Raw genomic sequence first — 21,712 nt, 5'->3', positions numbered from 1 at the left:
GACTGTCTCACTCTCTGACTGTCTCTCTCACTGACCGTCTCGCTCACTGGCTGTCTCCATATCTGACTATCTCACTCTCTGTTTCTCTCACTGACTGTTTCCCTATCTGATTGTCTCTCTCGCTGACTGTCTCACTCTCTGACTGTCTCGCTCTCATACGGTCTCGCTCTCTGACTGTCTCATTCTCTGTCTCACCTTCTGACCATTTTGCTCTCTGACTGTCTCACTCTCTGACTCTCAGTCTGACCTTCTTGCTCTCTCTGTCTGACCTTCTTGCTTTCTCACTTTCTGATTGTCTCCCTATCTGACCGTCTCACTCTCTGACTGTCTTGCACTCTGACTGTCTGATTCTCTGACTGTCTTGCTTGCTGACTGTTTGTCTTTCTCTGTCTCCCTATCTCTGTCTCTGCCTTTCTATTGACACAAGGCACAGTAGTGATAGCCTTGTCTTAATTAGCTAACCAATTCTGTCAGTCAGAGTGGCTAATCTACAAGACTAAATACAGCCTTACTATTGACTCTTTGTCCAGTACGAAGCCTCCTCTCACTGAAGGGAGAGAAAGAGCCAAGATAGCTTTTCACACACACACTCGTTAGATCATCCAAAAGAGCAAGCATTTTTACACCTTTCCTAACTGGATCTCAATTAAGGGTGAGCTGTGCAGTGAAGAGATGTAGGCTATTAAAATGGCTTCAGCGCATCATTGAGCAGGGAGTGAATTATGTGTGTGATTACAGGAATGGTCGTAGTGCTACAGTACACACTACAAGAGCATACAGATGGAAAGTGTGTGTGTGAGCACTGTATACTCGAGCACACAGATTTAAGTTATTTTCAATTAAGGCTTACATACCAGAATGCACTTCAGCCTTGTTCACATTGACAATTTCAAGTGACTCATATCCATTTTTTTTGCATATCTGATTGTCACGGTCTTCCTCCTCTTCATCTGAAGAGGAGAGGCGAGAAGGATCAGAGGACCAAAATGCGGCATGGTATGTGTTCATAGTGAATATTTAATTAAAGAAAATACTGAACACTACATACAAAAACAATAAACCAATCACGACCATGAAGCTACAAATGAGACCTGTGCTGACACAAGCCACTAGCATAGACAATCACCCACAAACAAACAGTGCAACCCAGGCTACCTAAGTATGATTCTCAATCAGAGACAACTAATGACACCTGCCTCTGATTGAGAACCATACTAGGCCGAAACATAGAAATCCCCAAATCATAGAAAATCAAACATAGACTGCCCACCCCAACTCACGCCCTGACCATACTAAATAATGAATACAAAACAAAGGAAATAAAGGTCAGAACGTGACACATGATTCAAATCTGTTATTTTTCTAGCAGTCTGAACAGTCAAAAAGCACATGGAATCAGATATTTCAAAGCCAAATTTCAAACCACCTACAAAGGTGATACAAATCTGATTCCTGGCCATGTGACTTCTGTCTGAATGGTCAAATTTTTTTATGCCAACTTTAGTTGCAGCCTTAGAATGTATAAAAAATCTAAACATATAACCTAACGTTTATATGTTTTGATTTTTTATACATTCTAAGGCTGCATGATCCGGCTCTAGTGATGATTTGAAAAAGGCATGAGCTCTGCTCTGTTTGTTGCACAGGCACACACTTCATCGCTCATTGAAACTTGGACAAGCATCTGATAATATTCTCACCCATCAGACTATTCTTAGTTTAATCTGGTCTTTATGTACTGCATAGCCTATGGATGGAATCATTTTTTTATTTAGCATGGCCCACAAACAAAACATCATCCGTAGCCTGCAATTGAATAGCGAATGGAGGTTACTTGTGGTTATGTTTTTAATATGCAAGCATAAGGATAGGGGAAGCTTTTCCCAAGGAAAATTGAATTCAATTATCAAAACTATATAGACTAATTAGCCTACTCTTGTCTATACAGAAATACAGTGCGTTCGGAAATTATTCAGACCCCTTGACTTTTTACACTATTTGGATTAAATAAAACATATCCTCACCCATCTACACACAATACCCCATAATGACAAAGCAAAAACTGGTTTTTTACATTTTTGTCAAATTTATAAAAAATTAAAAACTGAAATACACCTTTGGCAGCAATTACAGCCTCCAGTCTTCTTGGGGATGATGCTACAAACTTGGCACACCTGTATTTGGGGATTTTCTCCCATTGTTCTCTGCAGATCCTCTCAAACGCTGTTAAGTTGGATGGGGAGTGTTGCCCCAGTCTGAGGTCCTGAGCGCTCTGGTCTGGAGCAGGTTTTCATCAAGGATCTCTCTGTACTTTTCTTTGTTCATCTTTCCCTAAATCCTGACTTGTCTCCCAATCCCGTCAAAAAAACATCCCCACAGCATGATTCTGCCACCACTATTTTTCACCATAGGTATGGTGCCAGGTTTCCTCCAGGTGGTACACTTGGTATTCAGGCAAAGGAGTTCAATCTTGGTTTCATCAGACCGAGTGGAGCCTGGTAACATTGAGGAGGATGTGAGACCCATGGTATAAGAGTGTGGAGACGACAAAGTGTGGTAAAAAATATTTGGGAATGAGAAGGCTACTTACAGTGTTGGGAAGGGATCACAATAACACAACACACTACACAGTTAGACAAAATAACTAAGAATGAGTTAGTTCAAGCAAGGAGTAAAATTATTGATGTGTAATAATGTGATTGTGTTTGTGTATGTGATTGACTCTATATACAGTAATGAGAGAACATTTATAAGGGTACTCACAGTGCTTGGAGAGGAAACATTTACTGTGGCAGTGGATGAGAGGGCACATGAGATGTTGCTTCATTTCATGTCAGGAGAGAGTTGACAATGGTAGTGGAGTGGTCATCACCTCTTAATCAGGGGACTTAGCTGTAAATACAAATAGTAGATCCATCCCAAACAGACTGCGCATCTCGCCCCCTTGACACATCAAAGTAGCCTGAGAAACGTTCCTGAATATGATCTTCCACATACCTGTAGGCTACTAATGAGCTGCTCTTACTGTAGCTGCCTACAGCTGATCACACTGAAAAATGGTCTTGTCTTCATCCCTTGGGGATGACTGAGCTGCTGCGACATTTGTGTAATTCGTTTTTGCTTGTGTCTGTCCGGAGTGATTATGTGTTATCATCTTTGCTAAATAAATACGGGAGGAACTTTCCCTTTTGTCGTGTCCTCTAAAAGCCAGTTCTCTCAGTCCCAAAAACCAAGTGGTGTTGATAAGCCGCTTGAGAACATCCCTGTTTCTTCTTACTTTCTCTTTGTGTTGCTCAGTTTGAATATGTAGACCTTCGTCATGATCAAGACGTATTTTTACCAGAAGATTAAATATGATGTGGTCATTTATATGCTCCCTGCTGTTGTTTTGGCATTTAGCTGAACGCAAGATGTTCTTCAGGCCACTGTACCCTCCTTTCACAGCAAAGGATCAGACTTTCCAAAAATCAGACAACGCCAGCAATACAGGCTTGGTGAAAGGCTCCGTGTTAACCAGCTATACTGTTGATACCAGTTGGTATTGAATGCACTCACCTTTTCATCCTTCTTTATGAAACTGATCTCAGGCAGAGTTCAACCACCGGTTTTAATTTGCACCTTTTCCTTGCACCACAGAGTATGAAAAGTATAGCTACTTGCTACTGAAGATAGCAAGGCAAATGGAAATAAATTACACTAACTGGGTATAAAAATAAAGTTCTAGAACCAAGAAAATAAATTATAATCTACCCCCTCCATCTCCTGTAATTTGAAAAATGCTCAACTATCACTTTTCAATCTCTATCCAATAATGTCACCAACTCACCAAGCTTCTCTGTCACGATCGTCGTAAGCATACTCGGACCAAAGCGCAGCGTGATCTGGGTTCCACATATTTATTTAATGAATCGCACAAAAACAATAAAGAATAACCGAAACGTTCTGGAGTGCTCACAGGCAACACAAAAACAAGATCCCAAAAAACACAGTGGGGAAATGGCTGTCTGAATATGATCCCCAATCAGAGACAACGATAAACATCTGCCTCTGATTGGGAACCATACCAGGCCAACATAGAACTAAACAACCTAGATAGGTACACCCCCCTAGTCACACCCCGACCTAACCAAAATAGAGAATAAAAGCCCCCCTCTCCCCAAAGGTGCGGACTCCAGCCGCAAACCCTGAAACCAACTGGGGAGGGTAGGGGGGGACTAGTGTCGGTGGCGGCTCCGGTGCGGGTCTTTACCCCCGCCCAGACCACGGGTCTGGCCATGGAGCCGGGTAGAACGCTGTGCATCGGCACAGAGGAGGGCCAGATTTTAAAAACAAAACTGATTTGAGAATGAAGACCTGCTGCTTGAACAAGACTTTGGAGAAGTCCTGATAGAGTCTCAGCTAGTGATTAATAGGGTTTGTTTGTCTATGCATGCTTGTGTGTGCATGCTTGTGTGTGCGTGTGTGTGTGTGTGTGTGTGTGTTTGGACTTCTGGTCCCCACAAGGATAGTTCTTAAAAGAATAGTAAAACAGGATCAAATGTATTTCTGTGACGTGATAAGGTTGGACCCAGGTGCAGAGAAGAGACCAGATGAGGAATCAGTGGTTAAGGATAAACATAAGACTTTACTGAGAAACGGATGTCGCGGGATCACAGTACACTTGAAAAAACAAACACTAACTCTCGAAAACTCACTCAGGAAATGAAAGCACACGATAACCAATTCAAGCTTCTGCAAAGAGAACCAGAAAACACACCTCTTTTAAAGGGTAAATCATAATGAGTACTAGAACACACCTGAGGGTCATAACTGTCTCTAGGATAGTCTCTAGGATAGTCTCTAGGATGGTCTCTAGGATAGTCTCTAGGATGGTCTCTAGGATGGTCTCTCGGGTGGTCTCTAGGATGGTCTCTAGGATAGTCTCTAGGATAGTCTCTAGGGTGGTCTCTAGGATGGTCTCTAGGATGGTCTCTAGGGTAGTCTCTAGGATGGTCTCTAGGGTGGTCTCTAGGATGGTCTCTAGGATGGTCTCTAGGGTGGTCTCTAGGATGGTCTCTATGATAGTCTCTAGGGTGGTCTCTAGGATGGTCTCTATGATAGTCTCTAGGATAGTCTCCAGGATAGTCTCTAGGGTGGTCTCTAGGATGGTCTCTAGGATGGTCTCTAGGATAGTCTCTAGGATAGTCTCTAGGATAATCTCTAGGATAGTCTCTAGGATGGTCTCTAGGATGGTCTCTAGGATGGTCTCTAGGATAGTCTCTAGGATGGTCTCTAGGATAGTCTCTAGGATAGTCTCTAGGATGGTCTCTAGGATGGTCTCTAGGATGGTCTCTAGGATAGTCTCTAGGATGGTCTCTAGGATGGTCTCCAGGATAGTCTCTAGGATGGTCTCTAGGATAGTCTCTAGGATGGTCTCTAGGGTGGTCTCTAGGATGGTCTCTAGGATAGTCTCTAGGATGGTCTCTAGGGTGGTCTCTAGGATGGTCTCTAGGATGGTCTCTAGGGTGGTCTCTAGGATGGTCTCTGTGATAGTCTCTAGGGTGGTCTCTAGGATGGTCTCTATGATAGTCTCTAGGATAGTCTCCAGGATAGTCTCTAGGGTAGTCTCTAGGGTGGTCTCTAGGTTGGTCTCTAGGATGGTCTCTAGGATAGTCTCTAGGATAGTCTCTAGGATAATCTCTAGGATGGTCTCTAGGATAGTCTCTAGGATGGTCTCTAGGATGGTCTCTCGGGTGGTCTCTAGGATGGTCTCTAGGATAGTCTCTAGGATGGTCTCTAGGGTGGTCTCTAGGATGGTCTCTAGGATGGTCTCTAGGGTGGTCTCTAGGATGGTCTCTATGATAGTCTCTAGGGTAGTCTCTAGGGTGGTCTCTATGATAGTCTCTAGGATAGTCTCCAGGATAGTCTCTAGGGTGGTCTCTAGGATGGTCTCTAGGATAATCTCTAGGATAGTCTCTAGGATAGTTTCTAGGGTGGTCTCTATGATAGTCTCTAGGATGGTCTCCAGGATAGTCTCTAGGATGGTCTCTAGGATAGTCTCTAGGATGGTCTCTATGATAGTCTCTAGGATGGTCTCTATGATAGTCTCTAGGATAGTCTCTAGGATAGTCTCTAGGATGGTCTCTAGGATGGTCTCTAGGATGGTCTCTAGGATAGTCTCTAGGATGGTCTCTAGGATGGTCTCTAGGATGACCTTCTGGTGACGGGTGGAACCATGACAATTTTAGGTTCAGGGGTTAGAATTAGAGTTAGGGGTAAAGGGTTCGGTTTAGGGTTAGATACATTGTCATCACCACAACTAATGTTCACACACAATTACTCAGTCACCACAACTAATGTTCACACACGATCACTCAGTCACCACAACTAATGTTCACACACGATCACTCAGTCACCACAACTAATGTTCACACATGATCACTCAGTCACCACAACTAATGTTCACACACGATCACTCAGTCACCACAACTAATGTTCACACATGATCACTCAGTCACCACAAATAATGTTCACACACGATCATTCAGTCACCACAACTAATGTGCACACACGATCACTCAGTCACCACAACTAATGTTCACACACAATCACTCAGTCACCACAACTAATGTTCACACACGATCACTCAGTCACCACAAATAACGTTCACACACGATCACTCAGTCACCACAACTAATGTTCACACACGATCACTCAGTCACCACAAATAATGTTCACACACGATCACTCAGTCACCACAACTAATGTTCACACACGATCACTCAGTTACCACAAATAATGTTCACACACGATCACTCAGTCACCACACAAAGAGTGCACTGACACAACAAAATAAAAAATCATGGCTTCTGTCTCCTTGATGCTTGTTTCCATGTTCACACACATAAACACACACACACACACATAAACATAAACACACACACACACACACACACACACACACACACACACACACACACACACACACACACACAGAAACACACACAGTAAGCCAAACTCTGTGTGTTTCAGCTGCGTCCAGGCGAAGCCTTCACTGTGTACCACACCAGCCCTACTCTGTCCAGTCTGTCCAAACCAGTGGTTCTGTGGACCCAACAGGATGTCTGCAAGTGGCTGAAGAAACACTGTCCCCACAACTACCTGACCTACGTAGAAGCCTTCTCCCACCATGCTATCACAGGTAACGTGTAGAAAACTTTCTCCAACCCCTCTACCACAGATAATGTGTAGAAACCCTCTCCAACCCCTCTACCACAGGTAATGTGTAGAAACCTTCTCCAACCCTGCAATTACAGGTAATGTGTAGAAACCTTCTCCAACCCTGCAATCACAGGTAATGTGTAGAAACCTTCTCCAACCTCTCTACCACAGGTAATGTGTAGAAACCTTCTCCAACCCTGCAATCACAGGTAACGTGTAGAAACCCTCTCCAACCCCTCTACCACAGGTAATGTGTAGAAACCCTCTCCAACCCCTCTACCACAGGTAATGTGTAGAAACCTTCTCCAACCCCACTTCCACAGGTAATGGGTAGAAACCTTCTCCAGCCCCACTATCACAGGTAACGTGTAGAAACCTTCTCCAACCCGGCAGTCACAGGTAATGTGTAGAAACCTTCTCCAACCTCTCTACCACAGGTAATGTGTAGAAACCTTCTCCAACCTCTCTACCACAGGTAATGTGTAGAAACCTTCTCCAACCCGGCAGTCACAGGTAATGTGTAGAAACCCTCTCCAACCCCTCTACCACAGGTAATGTGTAAAAACCTTCTCCAACCCCACTATCACAGGTAATGTGTAGAAACCTTCTCCAACCCCACTTCCACAGGTAACGTGTAGAAACCCTCTCCAACCCCTCTACCACAGGTAATGTGTAGAAACCCTCTCCAACCCCTCTACCACAGGTAATGTGTAGAAACCTTCTCCAACCCCACTTCCACAGGTAATGGGTAGAAACCTTCTCCAGCCCCACTATCACAGATAACGTGTAGAAACCTTCTCCAACCCTGCAGTCACAGGTAATGTGTAGAAACCTTCTCCAACCTCTCTACCACAGGTAATGTGTAGAAACCTTCTCCAATCTCTCTACCACAGGTAATATGTAGAAACCTTCTCCAACCTCTCTACCACAGGTAATGTGTAGAAACCTTCTCAACCATCTACACACAATACCCCATAATGACAAAATGAAAACATGTATTTGACGTTTTTGCAAATTTATTGAAAACAAACTCCAGAAATGCAGTGGGGCAAAAAAGTATTTAGTCAGCCACCAATTGTGCAAGTTCTCCCACTTAAAAAGATGAGAGAGGCCTGTAATTTTCACCATAGGTACACTTCAACTATGACAGACAAAATGAGAAAAGAAATCCAGAAAATCACATTGTAGGATTTTTAAGGAATTTATTTGCAAATTATGGTGGAAAATAAGTATTTGGTCAATAACAAAAGTTTATCTCATTACTTTGTTATATACCCTTTGTTGGCAATGACAGAGGTCAAACGTTTTCTGTAAGTCTTCACAAGGTTTTCACACACTGTTGCTGGTATTTTGGCCCATTCCTCCATGCAGATCTCCTCTAGAGCAGTGATGTTTTGGGTCTGTTGCTGGGCAACACGGACTTTCAACTCCCTCCAAAGATTTTCTATGGGGTTGAGATCTGGAGACTGGCTAGGCCACTCCAGGACCTTGAAATGCTTCTTACGAAGCCACTCCTTCGTTGCCCGGGCGGTGTGTTTGGGATCATTGTCATGCTGAAAGACCCAGCCACATTTCATCTTCAATGCCCTTGCTGATGGAAGGAGGTTTTCACTCAAAATCTCACAATACATGGCCCCATTCATTCTTTCCTTTACACGGATCAGTCGTCCTGGTCCCTTTGCAGAAAAACAACCCCAAAGCATGATGTTTCCACCCCCATGCTTCACAGTAGGTATGGTGTTCTTTGGATGCAACTCAGCATTCTTTGTCCTCCAAACACGATGAGTTGAGTTTTTACCAAAAAGATCTATTTTGGTTTCATCTGACCATATGACCTTCTCCCAATCTTCTTCTGGATCATCCAAATGCTCTCTAGAAAACTTCAGAGGGGCCTGGACATGTACTGGCTTAAGCAGGGGGACACGTCTGGCACTGCAGGATTTGAGTCCCTGGCGGCATAGTGTGTTACTGATGGTAGGCTTTGTTACTTTGGTCCCAGCTCTCTGCAGGTCATTCACTAGGTCCCCCCATGTGGTTCTGGGATTTTTGCTCACCGTTCTTGTGATCATTTTGACCCCACAGGGTGAGATCTTGCGTGGAGCCCCAGATCGAGGGAGATTATCAGTGGTCTTGTATGTCTTCCATTTCCTAATAATTGCTCCCACAGTTGATTTCTTCAAACCAAGCTGCTTACCTATTGCAGATTCAGTCTTCCCAGCCTGGTGCAGGTCTACAATTTTGTTTCTGGTGTCCTTTGACAGCTCTTTGGTCTTGGCCATAGTGGAGTTTGGAGTGTGACTGTTTGAGGTTGTGGACAGGTGTCTTTTATACTGATAACAAGTTCAAACAGGTGCCATTAATACAGGCAACGAGTGGAGGACAGAGGAGCCTCTTAAAGAAGACGTTGCAGGTATGTGAGAGCCAGAAATCTTGCTTGTTTGTAGGTGGCCAAATACTTATTTTCCACCATAATTTGCAAATAAATTCATTAAAAATCCTACAATGTGATTTTCTGGATTTTTTTCTTCTCATTTTGTCTGTCATAGTTGAAGTGTACCTATGATGAAAATTACAGGCCTCTCTCATCTTTTTAAGTGGGAGAACTTGTACAATTGGTGGCTGACTAAATACTTTTTTGCCCCACTATCTTTGAGCCAATACTTTGTAGAAGCAGCTTTTAGCAGTGATTACAGCTATGAGGTTTCTGGTACGTCTCTAAGGGCTTTCCACACCTGGATTGTGCAACATTTGCCCATTATTCTTTTCAAAATTCTTCAAGCTCTGTCAAATTGCTTGTTGATCATTGCTAGACAACCATTTTCAGGTTTTGCCATAGATTTGCAAGTAGATGTAAGTCAAAACTGTAACTCGGCCACTCAGGAACATTTACTGTCTTCTTGGTAGGCAACTCCAGTGTAGAGTTGGCCTTGTAGGTTATTGTCCTGCTGAAAGGTGAATTCATCTCCCAGTGTCTGGTGGAAAGAAGACTGAACCAGATTTTCCTCAAGGATTTGCCTGTGCTTAGCTCCATTCTGGTTATTTTTTATCCTGCAAAACTCCCCAATCCTTAATGTTTACAAGCATACCCAAAACATGATGCAGTCAACACTATGCTTGAAAATTGAGGAGTGTTATATTGGATTTTCCCTAAACATAACAATTTGTATTCAGGACAAACAGTTAATTGCTTTGCCACATTTTTTGCAGTATTACTTTAGTGCCTTTTATTTTTTACCTTTATTTAACTAGGCAAGTCAGTTAAGAACAAATTTTTATTTACAATGACGGCCCCTGAACAGTGTGTTAACTGCCTGTTCAGGGGCAGAGCGACAGATTTGTACCAGATTTGTACCAGCTCGGGGGTTTGCACTTGCAACCTTCCGGTTACTAGTCCAACGCTCTAACCACTAGGCTACCCTGCCGCCTTGTTGCAAACATTTAGAAATATTGTATTCTGTACAGGGTTCCTTCTTTTCACTCTGTCATTTAGCTTAGTATTGTGGTGTAACAACAATGTTGTTGATCCATCCTCAGTTTTCTCCTATCACAGCCATCACTCTGTAACTGTTTTAAAGTCACCATTGGCCTCATGGTGAAATCTATGACCGAGTTAGGAAGGACGCCTGTCTCTTTGTAGTGACTGAGTGTATTGATACACCATCAAACGTGTATTTAATAACTTCTTTATGCTCAAAGAAATATTCAATGTCTGCTTTTTTTACCCATCTACCAAAAGGTGCCCTTCTTTGCGAGGCGTTGGAAAACCTCCCTGGTCTTTTCGGTTGAATCTGTGTTTGAAATTCAGTGCTCGACTGAGGGACAGATAATTGTATGTGTTGTGTACAGAGATGAGGTAGCCATTAGAAAATCATGTTAAACACTATTATTGCAGACAGAGTGAGTCCATGCAACTTAGTATGTGACTTGTTAAGCACATTTTAAATTTTTAACTTATTTAGGCTTGTCATAACAAAGGGGTCGAATACTTATTGACTCAAGACAGGTTTTCATTTTTTATTCATTTGTAGACATTTCTAAAAACATAATTCCACCTTGACATTATGGGGTATTGTGTTTAGGCCACTGACAACAATCCCAAAATGTCATCCATTTTAAACACAAACATATTGCAAAAAGTCAAGGCGTGTGAATAATTTCTGAAGGCACTATACAGACAGGCATTATAGTAGTCCCAGGAGCTGAAGCCTTCAGATCTCAAGTAAGTTTATTCATCACCCAAGCCTAGTTTTGCAAGCTTATTCTCTACACTCCGCTACTCTCCACCGCCCAGAGGACTGAAGCTCCTGTACCCAGAGAGTTGGGACCAATTCACACAGGTCTCTGAAAAGGCTTAGCCTGAGAAACCAAATCTCACACAAGTTGTATTTTTAGTTCCTTAGCTGGTTCCACAGCTTGCTTTTTCAGCTGCGGGACTTAAGAAACGGTTTACACCTAAATCTCTCACAAGGAGATTTAAAGACCATTCATGCAGCGAAAGCTAAGAAAGGAATGCTGTGTTTTTGTGAAAGAAAAGGAAAGCTGTGTTTTTGTGAAAGAAAAGGAAAGCTGTTGAAGCGGATGTAGGTTGACGGTGTTCTGGAATCTCTCTCACACACACACACACACACACACACACACACACACACACACACACACACACACACACACACACACACACACACACACACACACACACACACACACACACACACACATTGCTAACAACAGACATCCACACACACATGCATTAGACACATTGCTAGCAACAGACATCCACACACACATGCATTAGACACATTGCTAACAACAGACATCCACACACACACACACACACACACACACACACACACACACACACACACACACACACACACACATACATGAGACACATTGCTAACAACAGACATCCACACACACATGCATTAGACACATTGCTAGCAACAGACATCCACACACACATGCATTAGACACATTGCTAACAACAGACATCCACACACACATGCATTAGACACATTGCTAACAACAGACATCCACACACACATGCATTAGACACATTGCTAACAACAGACATCCACACACACATGCATTAGACACATTGCTAGCAACAGACATCCACACACACACACACACACACACACACACACACACACACACACACACACACACACACACACACATACATGAGACACATTGCTAACAACAGACATATATGAGCGCTCAGTTCTCTTAGCCTTGAGTCAGACAGTACAGAACAGGTCCCTTTCAGAGCCAGTCACAGAGAACAGATTGCTTTTCTAAACTGCATGGTCAGCCATCACTCACTAAGTCACTCTGCACCTAGATACAGACACACAGTGTTTGTCTGCCTCAAGTTACAGATAACCCAGCAACAGCAGATCATATCTCTTTGATTTATTCATCATATTTATACGTTATATTACAGACACTAGCACATGCATGAACACAGACATTCACACGCGCACGCACGCACGCACGCACGCACGCACGCACGCACGCACGCACGCACGCACGCACGCACGCACGCACGCACGCACGCACGCACGCACGCACACACACACACACACACACACACACACACACACACACACACACACACACACACACACACACACACACACACACACACACACACACACACACACACACACACACACACACACACACACACAGGTGCAGTCAGTTTGTCTCATTATGTGTATAAAATGTGGAAGCTACAGGGAGCACCTGTTAAATAGAGAATCAGCTAGCCATGGAATTACATATAGAACCTGATTGTTATAAAGATGTGTTTGATGCTATTCATTAGGCTACCCCATTACCTATTGCTAGAAAATCTCCATGTGATTCGAGTGAAGGCATTTTCCCTCAGTTTACAATTGCAGTGGTCAGTGGTGATTGCTCTCGGAGCTCCACTCATGTACATCGGCGTTCTATACGAGTTGCACCCGCAGACATGTGCATGTATGTGGGTCTACATCCACTGTTGTTCGAGAAGCGCACACCCCTTTTCCTGCAGTTTTCATTTTTTCATTGAATATATTATTTTGGTTATTGAGATCTCTGCTTTTAAATGTACCAGTTTAGTTAGAAAGACCTGTGTGAATGTGAGGATGGTTATTAGTCTTTGGTAGATATTTTAGCCCAATACAACCTCTGTGTTGGGTAAATAGTTTTCAACCAGTTGGTTATTTGCAACCATGACACCATGAGGCAATGGTTCAGGCAATGGTTTAGCCAGGGCCGGCCCTACCCTACGAATAAGCCACATAAGCAGACACTTTTTTAACACAGATGCACACTATTTAAAAAAGTGTAATTCAGTCAGGGTCTGAACTTACTGTTGAGAGTTATAATAGTAGAATACACAATTTTCAATTTCTAAATGTGGTTGTGCATCAGCAGTTTTTCTCTTCTTATGTCAGTCACTGACAGTCACTCAATAAACCCATGCCAGCTATATTTTTTAGATAGCTGGCTAAATGAACTTACCTAGCAAGCTAAACCTTGAAGTAATCATGACTGAATTACCTACCAGGCACTAAGGGCATGTATCAATAAGGGGGATCATTGCTTTCACCTGGATTCACCTGGTCAGTCTGCCATGAAAAGTGTAGGTATCTTTAATATTTTGTACACTCTGTGTAAATAACCACTGCTACCTGCACTATCCTTCTTTCATAATAAGGATTGGTGTCCCGCTATTCAAATAAATTCTAATAGTTATTATAGCGGTTAAGCATTTAGGTATATACAGTGCCTTGCGAAAGTATTCGGCCCCCTTGAACTTTGCGACCTTTTGCCACATTTCAGGCTTCAAACATAAAGATATAAAACTGTATTTTTTTGTGAAGAATCAACAACAAGTGGGACACAATCATGAAGTGGAACGACATTTATTGGATATTTCAAACTTTTTTAACAAATCAAAAACTGAAAACTTGGGTGTGCAAAATTATTCAGCCCCTTTACTTTCAGTGCAGCAAACTCTCTCCAGAAGTTCAGTGAGGATCTCTGAATGATCCAATGTTGACCTAAATGACTAATGATGATAAATACAATCCACCAGTGTGTAATCAAGTCTCCGTATAAATGCACCTGCACTGTGATAGTCTCAGAGGTCCGTTAAAAGCGCAGAGAGCATCATGAAGAACAAGGAACACACCAAGCAGGTCCGAGATACTGTTGTGAAGAAGTTTAAAGCCGGATTTGGATACAAAAAGAATTCCCAAGCTTTAAACATCCCAAGGAGCACTGTGCAAGCGATAATATTGAAATGGAAGGAGTATCAGACCACTGCAAATCTACCAAGACCTGGCCGTCCCTCTAAACTTTCAGCTCATACAAGGAGAAGACTGATCAGAGATGCAGCCAAGAGGCCCATGATCACTCTGGATGAACTGCAGAGATCTACAGCTGAGGTGGGAGACTCTGTCCATAGGACAACAATCAGTCGTATATTGCACAAATCTGGCCTTTATGGAAGAGTGGCAAGAAGAAAGCCATTTCTTAAAGATATCCATAAAAAGTGTTGTTTAAAGGTTGCCACAAGCCACCTGGGAGACACACCAAACATGTGGAAGAAGGTGCTCTGGTCAGATGAAACCAAAATGGAACTTTTTGGCAACAATGCAAAACGTTATGTTTGGCGTAAAAGCAACACAGCTCATCACCCTGAACACACCATCCCCACTGTCAAACATGGTGGTGGCAGCATCATGGTTTGGGCCTGCTTTTCTTCAGCAGGGACAGGGAAGATGGTTAAAATTGATGGGAAGATGGATGGAGCCAAATACAGGACCATTCTGGAAGAAAACCTGATGGAGTCTGCAAAAGACCTGAGACTGGGACGGAGATTTGTCTTCCAACAAGACAATGATCAAAAACATAAAGCAAAATCTACATTGGAATGGTTCAAAAATAAACATATCCAGGTGTTAGAATGGCCAAGTCAAAGTCCAGACCTGAATCCAATCGAGAATCTGTGGAAAGAACTGAAAACTGCTGTTCACAAATGCTCTCCATCCAACCTCACTGAGCTCGAGCTGTTTTGCAAGTAGGAATGGGAAAAAATTTCAGTCTCTCGATGTGCAAAACTGATAGAGACATACCCTAAGCGACTTACAGCTGTAATCGCAGCAAAAGGTGGCGCTACAAAGTATTAACTTAAGGGGGCTGAATAATTTTGCACGCCCAATTTTTCAGTTTTTGATTTGTTAAAAAAGTTTGAAATATCCAATAAATGTCGTTCCACTTCATGATTGTATCCCACTTGTTGTTGATTATGATTTTGTTGACCTAGATATAAAATACAGTTTTATATCTTTATGTTTGAAGCCTGAAATGTGGCAAAAGGTCGCAAAGTTCAAGGGGGCCGAATACTTTCGCAAGGCACTGTAAGTGTCTTCTATCGGCTGAAAGCTTCAATTCTTGTTAATCTAACTGCACTGTCTGATTTACAGTAGCTATTAATAGCGAAAACCTGCAATGGGATTGTTTGAGGACAGCGCCCCACATCAAAATATTTTTCCACTGGCACAGTTTCATACATTCACATATAAAGACTAAATATTCACTTACTTTTTGAAAATCTTCCTCTGATTTGTCATCCAAAGTGTCCCAGCAATAACATGTAGTGTCATTTTTTATATCCCAAAAAGTCAGTTTAGTTGGCCCCACCGATTTGAGTTTACCACTCGTTCAACTTGCAGAGAAAGGAATCCGAAAATCTACCCCTAAACTTTGTTTCAACAAGTCAAAATGCATTTCTATTTACTCCTCAGATACCCTAAAATGTAATCAAACTATAATATTATTTATGGAAAGAAGTATGTTCAATTGGAAACCGATTTTAGCAGGTGCGTCCTGTCTTCATGGTGTGCGCAAACATGAATTTCCAAGATTGTGTCCCTGTACTAAAACTGATATTTCTTATTTGTTTTTGAAGTTACAAGCCTGAAACCTTGCCCATAGACTGCTGACGCCCTGTGGAAGCCATAGGAATTGCATACAGGGAGCTAATTTTTAATATGACCTTTTACTTGCCTTTCTAAGAGGATGGTCTCTCTTTTTCTTTGGATTTTCTCCTACCATATCTATGGTGTTATATTCTCCTACATTATTTTAACATTTCAACAAACTTCAAAGTGTTTTCTTTCCAATGGTACCAATTATATGCATATCCTGGCTTCAGGGCCTGAGCAACAGGCAGTTTACTTTAGGCACTTCATTCAGACAGGAAGTTGAGAAAAAAAGAGGCCTAGCTCTAAGAAGTTGCTACACCCTGGACCAGAGATGTGTTTGTTCTCAAGAATCCAATGCCATACAGCCATAGGGTTCTCAGTTTAACAATTGACCACAGCGGACTCTGTCTAACCGCGTCTAACCAAGTCTAATAACTATACGCAATACGGTTTTTGAAACCTCAGAAACTCTACTTTAATTTCACTCCAAAATACATTTTCAAATACAAAAGATTCACTTCCTGTGTGCTGTTTTAACATGAAGTGTCGTTATTGTGGCGGCCATGACAGAAATGTCTCCCTTTTGCCCTCAGAACTTGTTTATCACCAATTAACCGTGTCGGTGCATTGAACAAAACAGTTTCCACAGAAACAGTAGAAGGATCTATTTTATTTTCCCTTCTCCATTATTTATTCTCTTCTTCTCTTTGAGGCTGCTAGCTGCTGTCGCTATCTGCAGGCCATTATTAGGCTCTGTATTAAGTCTGTCGGAGGGGAATTGGATTGGAGCTTTCTTCATCTGCTTTGTCTTATTTGTACACAAAGGAACCAAGGGCAGCTTTTCTAGGACACCATGTTTCTGGGGGCAGGAAAGAGAGATGCACTGGCTGAGTTGGGAGGAAGGGAGAGGGCTGGACAGAGAGGGTGTGCGTGTGTGTGCTGGGTTTTTGAGGTGTGCCCACGTCCAGAGGCGGAAATGAGAATGGATGGATTGATTAGGAGAGCTAACAGTATGAGTAATGTGTCTAATTAACATGTAGACCTAGGCTGCTACAGCTTTGATGGATTCCTTCACTCTCCTCTCCATTGAAAGACAGGCCCATCCCGTATGTGTGTGTGTGTAATAAAGTAGACATGCATGTGTTGTCTCTGAGTTTGTGTGTGTGTGCGCATGATGCTTACTGTGGATAATGGATATGTTAAAAGTGTGTTTCCTGGTAGTTTAACGCCTTGGTGTTCTAGTTCAAACATCCTCAGTAAATTGTCTGGCTGTATAAACCTCACTTTGCCATCCTGCTCGCTGTCATGACAACTCGTATGTAAAGCAGAGAATACACACTTAACGCTTAGATGTCACTGTCACGATTGTTGTATAAATAAGTGGACCAAGGCGCAGCGTGTGTAGAGTTCCACATTTTATTAATAGTGAAATCTCCAAAAACAACAAAGATATAACGAACGTGCAATACGTAGCGCACATATGCACTAACACGAAACAATATCCCACATCGCAGGTGGGAAAAATGACACACTAAAGTATGATCCCCAATTAGAGGCAACGATCATCAGCTGCCTCCAATTGGGAACCATACACACACACCAACATAGAAACACAATAACTAGAAAAGAAACCCTAGTCACGCCCTAACCTATTACACCATAGAGAACCCCGAGGGCTCTCTGTGGTCAGGGCGTGACAGGCACACAGACGCACAGACACATACACCAGACAGGTTGCTCAAGAGCCACTGAGAAATTTGACGTCGGTCCAGGTTAACACAACTCCGGCAGATGAAGACCAGCCGCTAGGGGCAACGGGGAGCGCTGTAACATCAAGTAGGCTTGGGTTTTTGCTAGGGTGTTGTGGACAGGGCTGGCGGATGGGTGTAATATATTCAATCTAAGTGCTTTTAATTTTTTTTTTACTTTATTCTAAACCTTATCCCAAAACGTAATCTTACCTTAACCATTCAGTAAAAAACAAAGCCTGTTCTAACATAGTATTTGCCTCTCTCCTTTTCGCTCGCTCGCTCACTCGCTCACTTTCTCTCTCTCTCTCTCTCTCTCTCTCTCTCTCTCTCTCTCTCTCGCTCGCTCCCTCTCCCCCTCCCCGCCTTCTCCCTCTCCCTCCAGGTCGCGCATTGCTGAGGTTGAACGGGGAGAAGTTGGAGAGGATGGGCATTGTCCAAGAAACATTGAGACAGGAGGTTCTACAGCAGGTCCTTCAGCTACAAGTCAGAGAGGAGGTCCGCAACCTGCAGTTGCTCAGCAGAGGTGAGCACTGTGTGTGTGTGTGTGTGTGTGTGTGTGTGTGTGTGTGTGTGTGTGTGTGTGTGTGTGTGTGTGTGTGTGTGTGTGTGTGTGTGTGTGTGTGTGTGTGTGTGTGTGTGTGTGTGTGTGTGTGTGCGTGTGCAAAGTGTTCCATAAACACACATGTCCAGACATCAATAGCCTGCTGAGGTCACTGTGTGCTGACCTGGATTCAGCTGTTAATGAGGATAGAACACAGCAGTATAAAATACGATATAGTCAAAGGTAAATGTGTATTATTAATATCATGATTTTGGCATCCTATTTTTAGGGCTAATGGTTACTACTTCAAAACTTCCAAAGATACCATCAACCATGGATGAATGATAGGAAACCGAGCTTCTCGTTGAAATTTGGGTGTCCTTTGTTTGGCAATTCAGATGTCAATGTAGCCTACTTAAACCCAACCTCAGTCTGAATCTACTTTCACATACAATTAGAGGGGTTACTTTGTCAGGGTGGAATTGTCCATTATTATGAACCAGTAGGTGGGTGATTAATGTCACTTAATCACACTTAATGACACTTTCTACTATTATGAGAAAAACTTGGATTATATTAATATTGATATGAAATATACAGTATGTATATGTATATAAATAAATGATTGATCTGTTATGAATTATTATTCACCAGTAAGGATTCGTAAGCATTTTCGTCAACATTGTGGCCTCATTAACCTGGGCACAGTGGCCTCGAGCGGAGAAATATAATTAGAACAATTATATTTATACACTACTGTTCAAAAGTTTGGGATCACTTAGAAATGTCCTTGTTTTTTAATGAAAAGCACAAAAATGTCAATTAAATAACATAAAATTGATCAGAAATACATTGTTGTAAATGACTATTGTAGCTGGAAACGTCTGATTTTAATGGAATATCTACATAGGCGTACAGAGGCCCATTATCAGCAACCATCACTCCTGTATTCCAATAGCATGTTGTGTTAGCTAATCCAAGTTTAGCATTTTAAAAGGCTAATTGATCATTAGAAGACCCGCAAAACACCAGGCCAGCATACCGGAGTCGCCTCTTCACTGTTGACGTTGAAACTGGTGTTTTGCGGGTAATATTTTGTGGGAACTTAGGCTCCATGGATTGATGAGGAATTGAAAAACTGTATGGTTGAAAGAGATGGGGAAAGGGGAGTGGCTAATAAGTCTGGCTGCACATCTGACTGGCTGACTTACTGCAAATTGAGAAATTATGTGATTAACCTCAACAAAAATTTAAATAAACTGTATTATGAAGCCAAGATCAATGATATAAAGAATTATGGAAAAAAAATGGAATACTTTAAATGAAATTATGGGCAGAAAGACAAATTGAACTCCATCTTTCATCGAATCAGATGGCTTATTCTTCACTAAACCATTTAATTTAATGCTAATTATTTTAATGATTATTTCATTGGCAAAGTGGGCAAACGTAGCCAGGAAATGTCAACAATGAACATTGAGCCATTGTATTCATGCATAAAAAAAACTAATAATGAAAGAACTTTGCAGGTTTGAATTTGGTAAAGTTTGTGTGGGAGAGGTGGGAAAATTATTGTTATCGATCAATAATGACAAACCGCCTGGCATTGATAACTTAGATGGAAAGCTACTGAGGATGGTAGCTGACTCTAAAGCCACTCCTATCTATCATATTTTTAGTCTGAGCCTAGAGGAAAGTCTTTGTCCTCAGGCGGGAAGCTAAAGTAATTCCGCTAAATAAAGAGTGGTTCTAACAGCAGACCTATAAGCTTGCTGCCAGCTCTTAGCAAACTGTTGGAAAAAATTGTGTTTGACCAAATACAATGCTATTTCCCTGAAAAACACATCAACAACAGACTTTCAGCATGCTTATAGAGAAGGGCACTCAACAGGTACACAATACATGCATATTTTGTTTGATAAAGTTCATATTTATATTTAAAAAATCTGAGTTTACATTGGGCTATTTAGATTCACTAGTTCCAAAAACATCAAGTGATTTTGCATAGCCACATCGCTTCAACAAAAATACTCATCATACATGTAGATGATAATACAAGTTATACACATGGAACTATAGATATACCTCTCCTTAATGCAACTGCTGTGTCAGATTTTAAAAAAAGTTTAGGGAAAAAGCAACCCATGCAATAATCTGAGACGGCACTCAGAACAGTAGCCAAATTAGCCTCAGTGTTGGAGTCAACAGAAACCAGAAAATACATGATACATGTTTCCTTACCTTTGATGAACTTCAGCAGAATGCAATCCTGGAAATCCCAGGTCCACAATAAATGCTTGATTTGTTCGAAAATGTCCATTATTTATGTCCAATTAGCTACTTTGGTTAGAGCGTTTGGTAAACAATTCCAAAGTCACAAAGCGCATCCACTATAACGTGACGAAATGTCCAAAGGTTCCGTAACAGTCAGTAGAAACATGTCAAACGATGTACTGAATCAATCTTTAGAATGTTGTTTACATATATCTTGAATAACATTCCAACCGGAGAATTAGAATTACTTCATATGAGTGGAGGAACGCAAGTCCTTCCCCTGTGAACGCACCTGGTGAAAGCATGGTCCACTCATGGCTGTGGTGACCATTTCCTGTGTCAATCGACCCCCCTTCACATTAGAGTCATCAGACAAAGTTCTATTGACTGCTGACATCTAGTGGAAGGCGTAGGAAGTGAAAACTCATCCATATCTCGCTGTAATTTCAATGAGACCTTGGTTGAAAATCTGCCACCTCCAGAATGAAAAAAAAACAGGAAGTGGAATTTCTCAGGTTTTTACCTGCTATATGAGTTCTGTTATACTCACAGACTTCAAACAGTTTTAGAAACTTCAGAGTGTTTTCTATCCAATACTAATACTAATATGCAAATATTTGCAACTATGACTGAGGAGCAGGCCGTTTGATATGCACCTTTCATCCAAGCTACTCAATACTGAACCTGCAGCCATAAAAAGTTAAGTTCTAGACCTCAGCTGAATTTGGTAACGAATGGTGTTGCTGTTGAACAAGTTGAGGAGACTAAATTACTTGGTGTAAACTGTCATGGTCAAAAGATATAGATTCAATGGTTGTAAAGATTGGGAGAGGTCTGGCCGCAATAATGAGATGCTCTGCTTTTTTGACACAACACTCCAAAAAGCAAGTTCTGCAGGCTCTAGTTTTGTCTAATGTTGATTATTGTCCAGGCGTGTGGTCTAATGCTGCAAGGAAAGACCTAGT

General features: G+C 42.0%; 1 protein-coding gene across 1 annotated transcript in view; it reads left to right on the top strand.

Annotated features, from left to right (window-relative positions):
- The window catches only part of samd10b (sterile alpha motif domain containing 10b), a 152,157-nt gene that overhangs the window by 112,857 nt on the left and 17,588 nt on the right, over positions 1–21,712 (top strand). Inside the window, exons 3-4 of the mRNA XM_020458669.2 lie at positions 7,012–7,180; positions 18,315–18,455. Coding sequence (XP_020314258.2) covers positions 7,012–7,180; positions 18,315–18,455 — 310 coding nt within the window. The remainder of the gene's footprint in view (positions 1–7,011; positions 7,181–18,314; positions 18,456–21,712) is intronic.

Source organism: Oncorhynchus kisutch, linkage group LG24, assembly GCF_002021735.2.
Source record: "Oncorhynchus kisutch isolate 150728-3 linkage group LG24, Okis_V2, whole genome shotgun sequence".
In the NCBI taxonomy this organism is placed as follows: domain Eukaryota; kingdom Metazoa; phylum Chordata; class Actinopteri; order Salmoniformes; family Salmonidae; genus Oncorhynchus; species Oncorhynchus kisutch.
The sequence above is the reverse complement of the archived record's forward strand: the minus strand, read 5'-3'. Positions and strand labels throughout refer to the sequence as shown.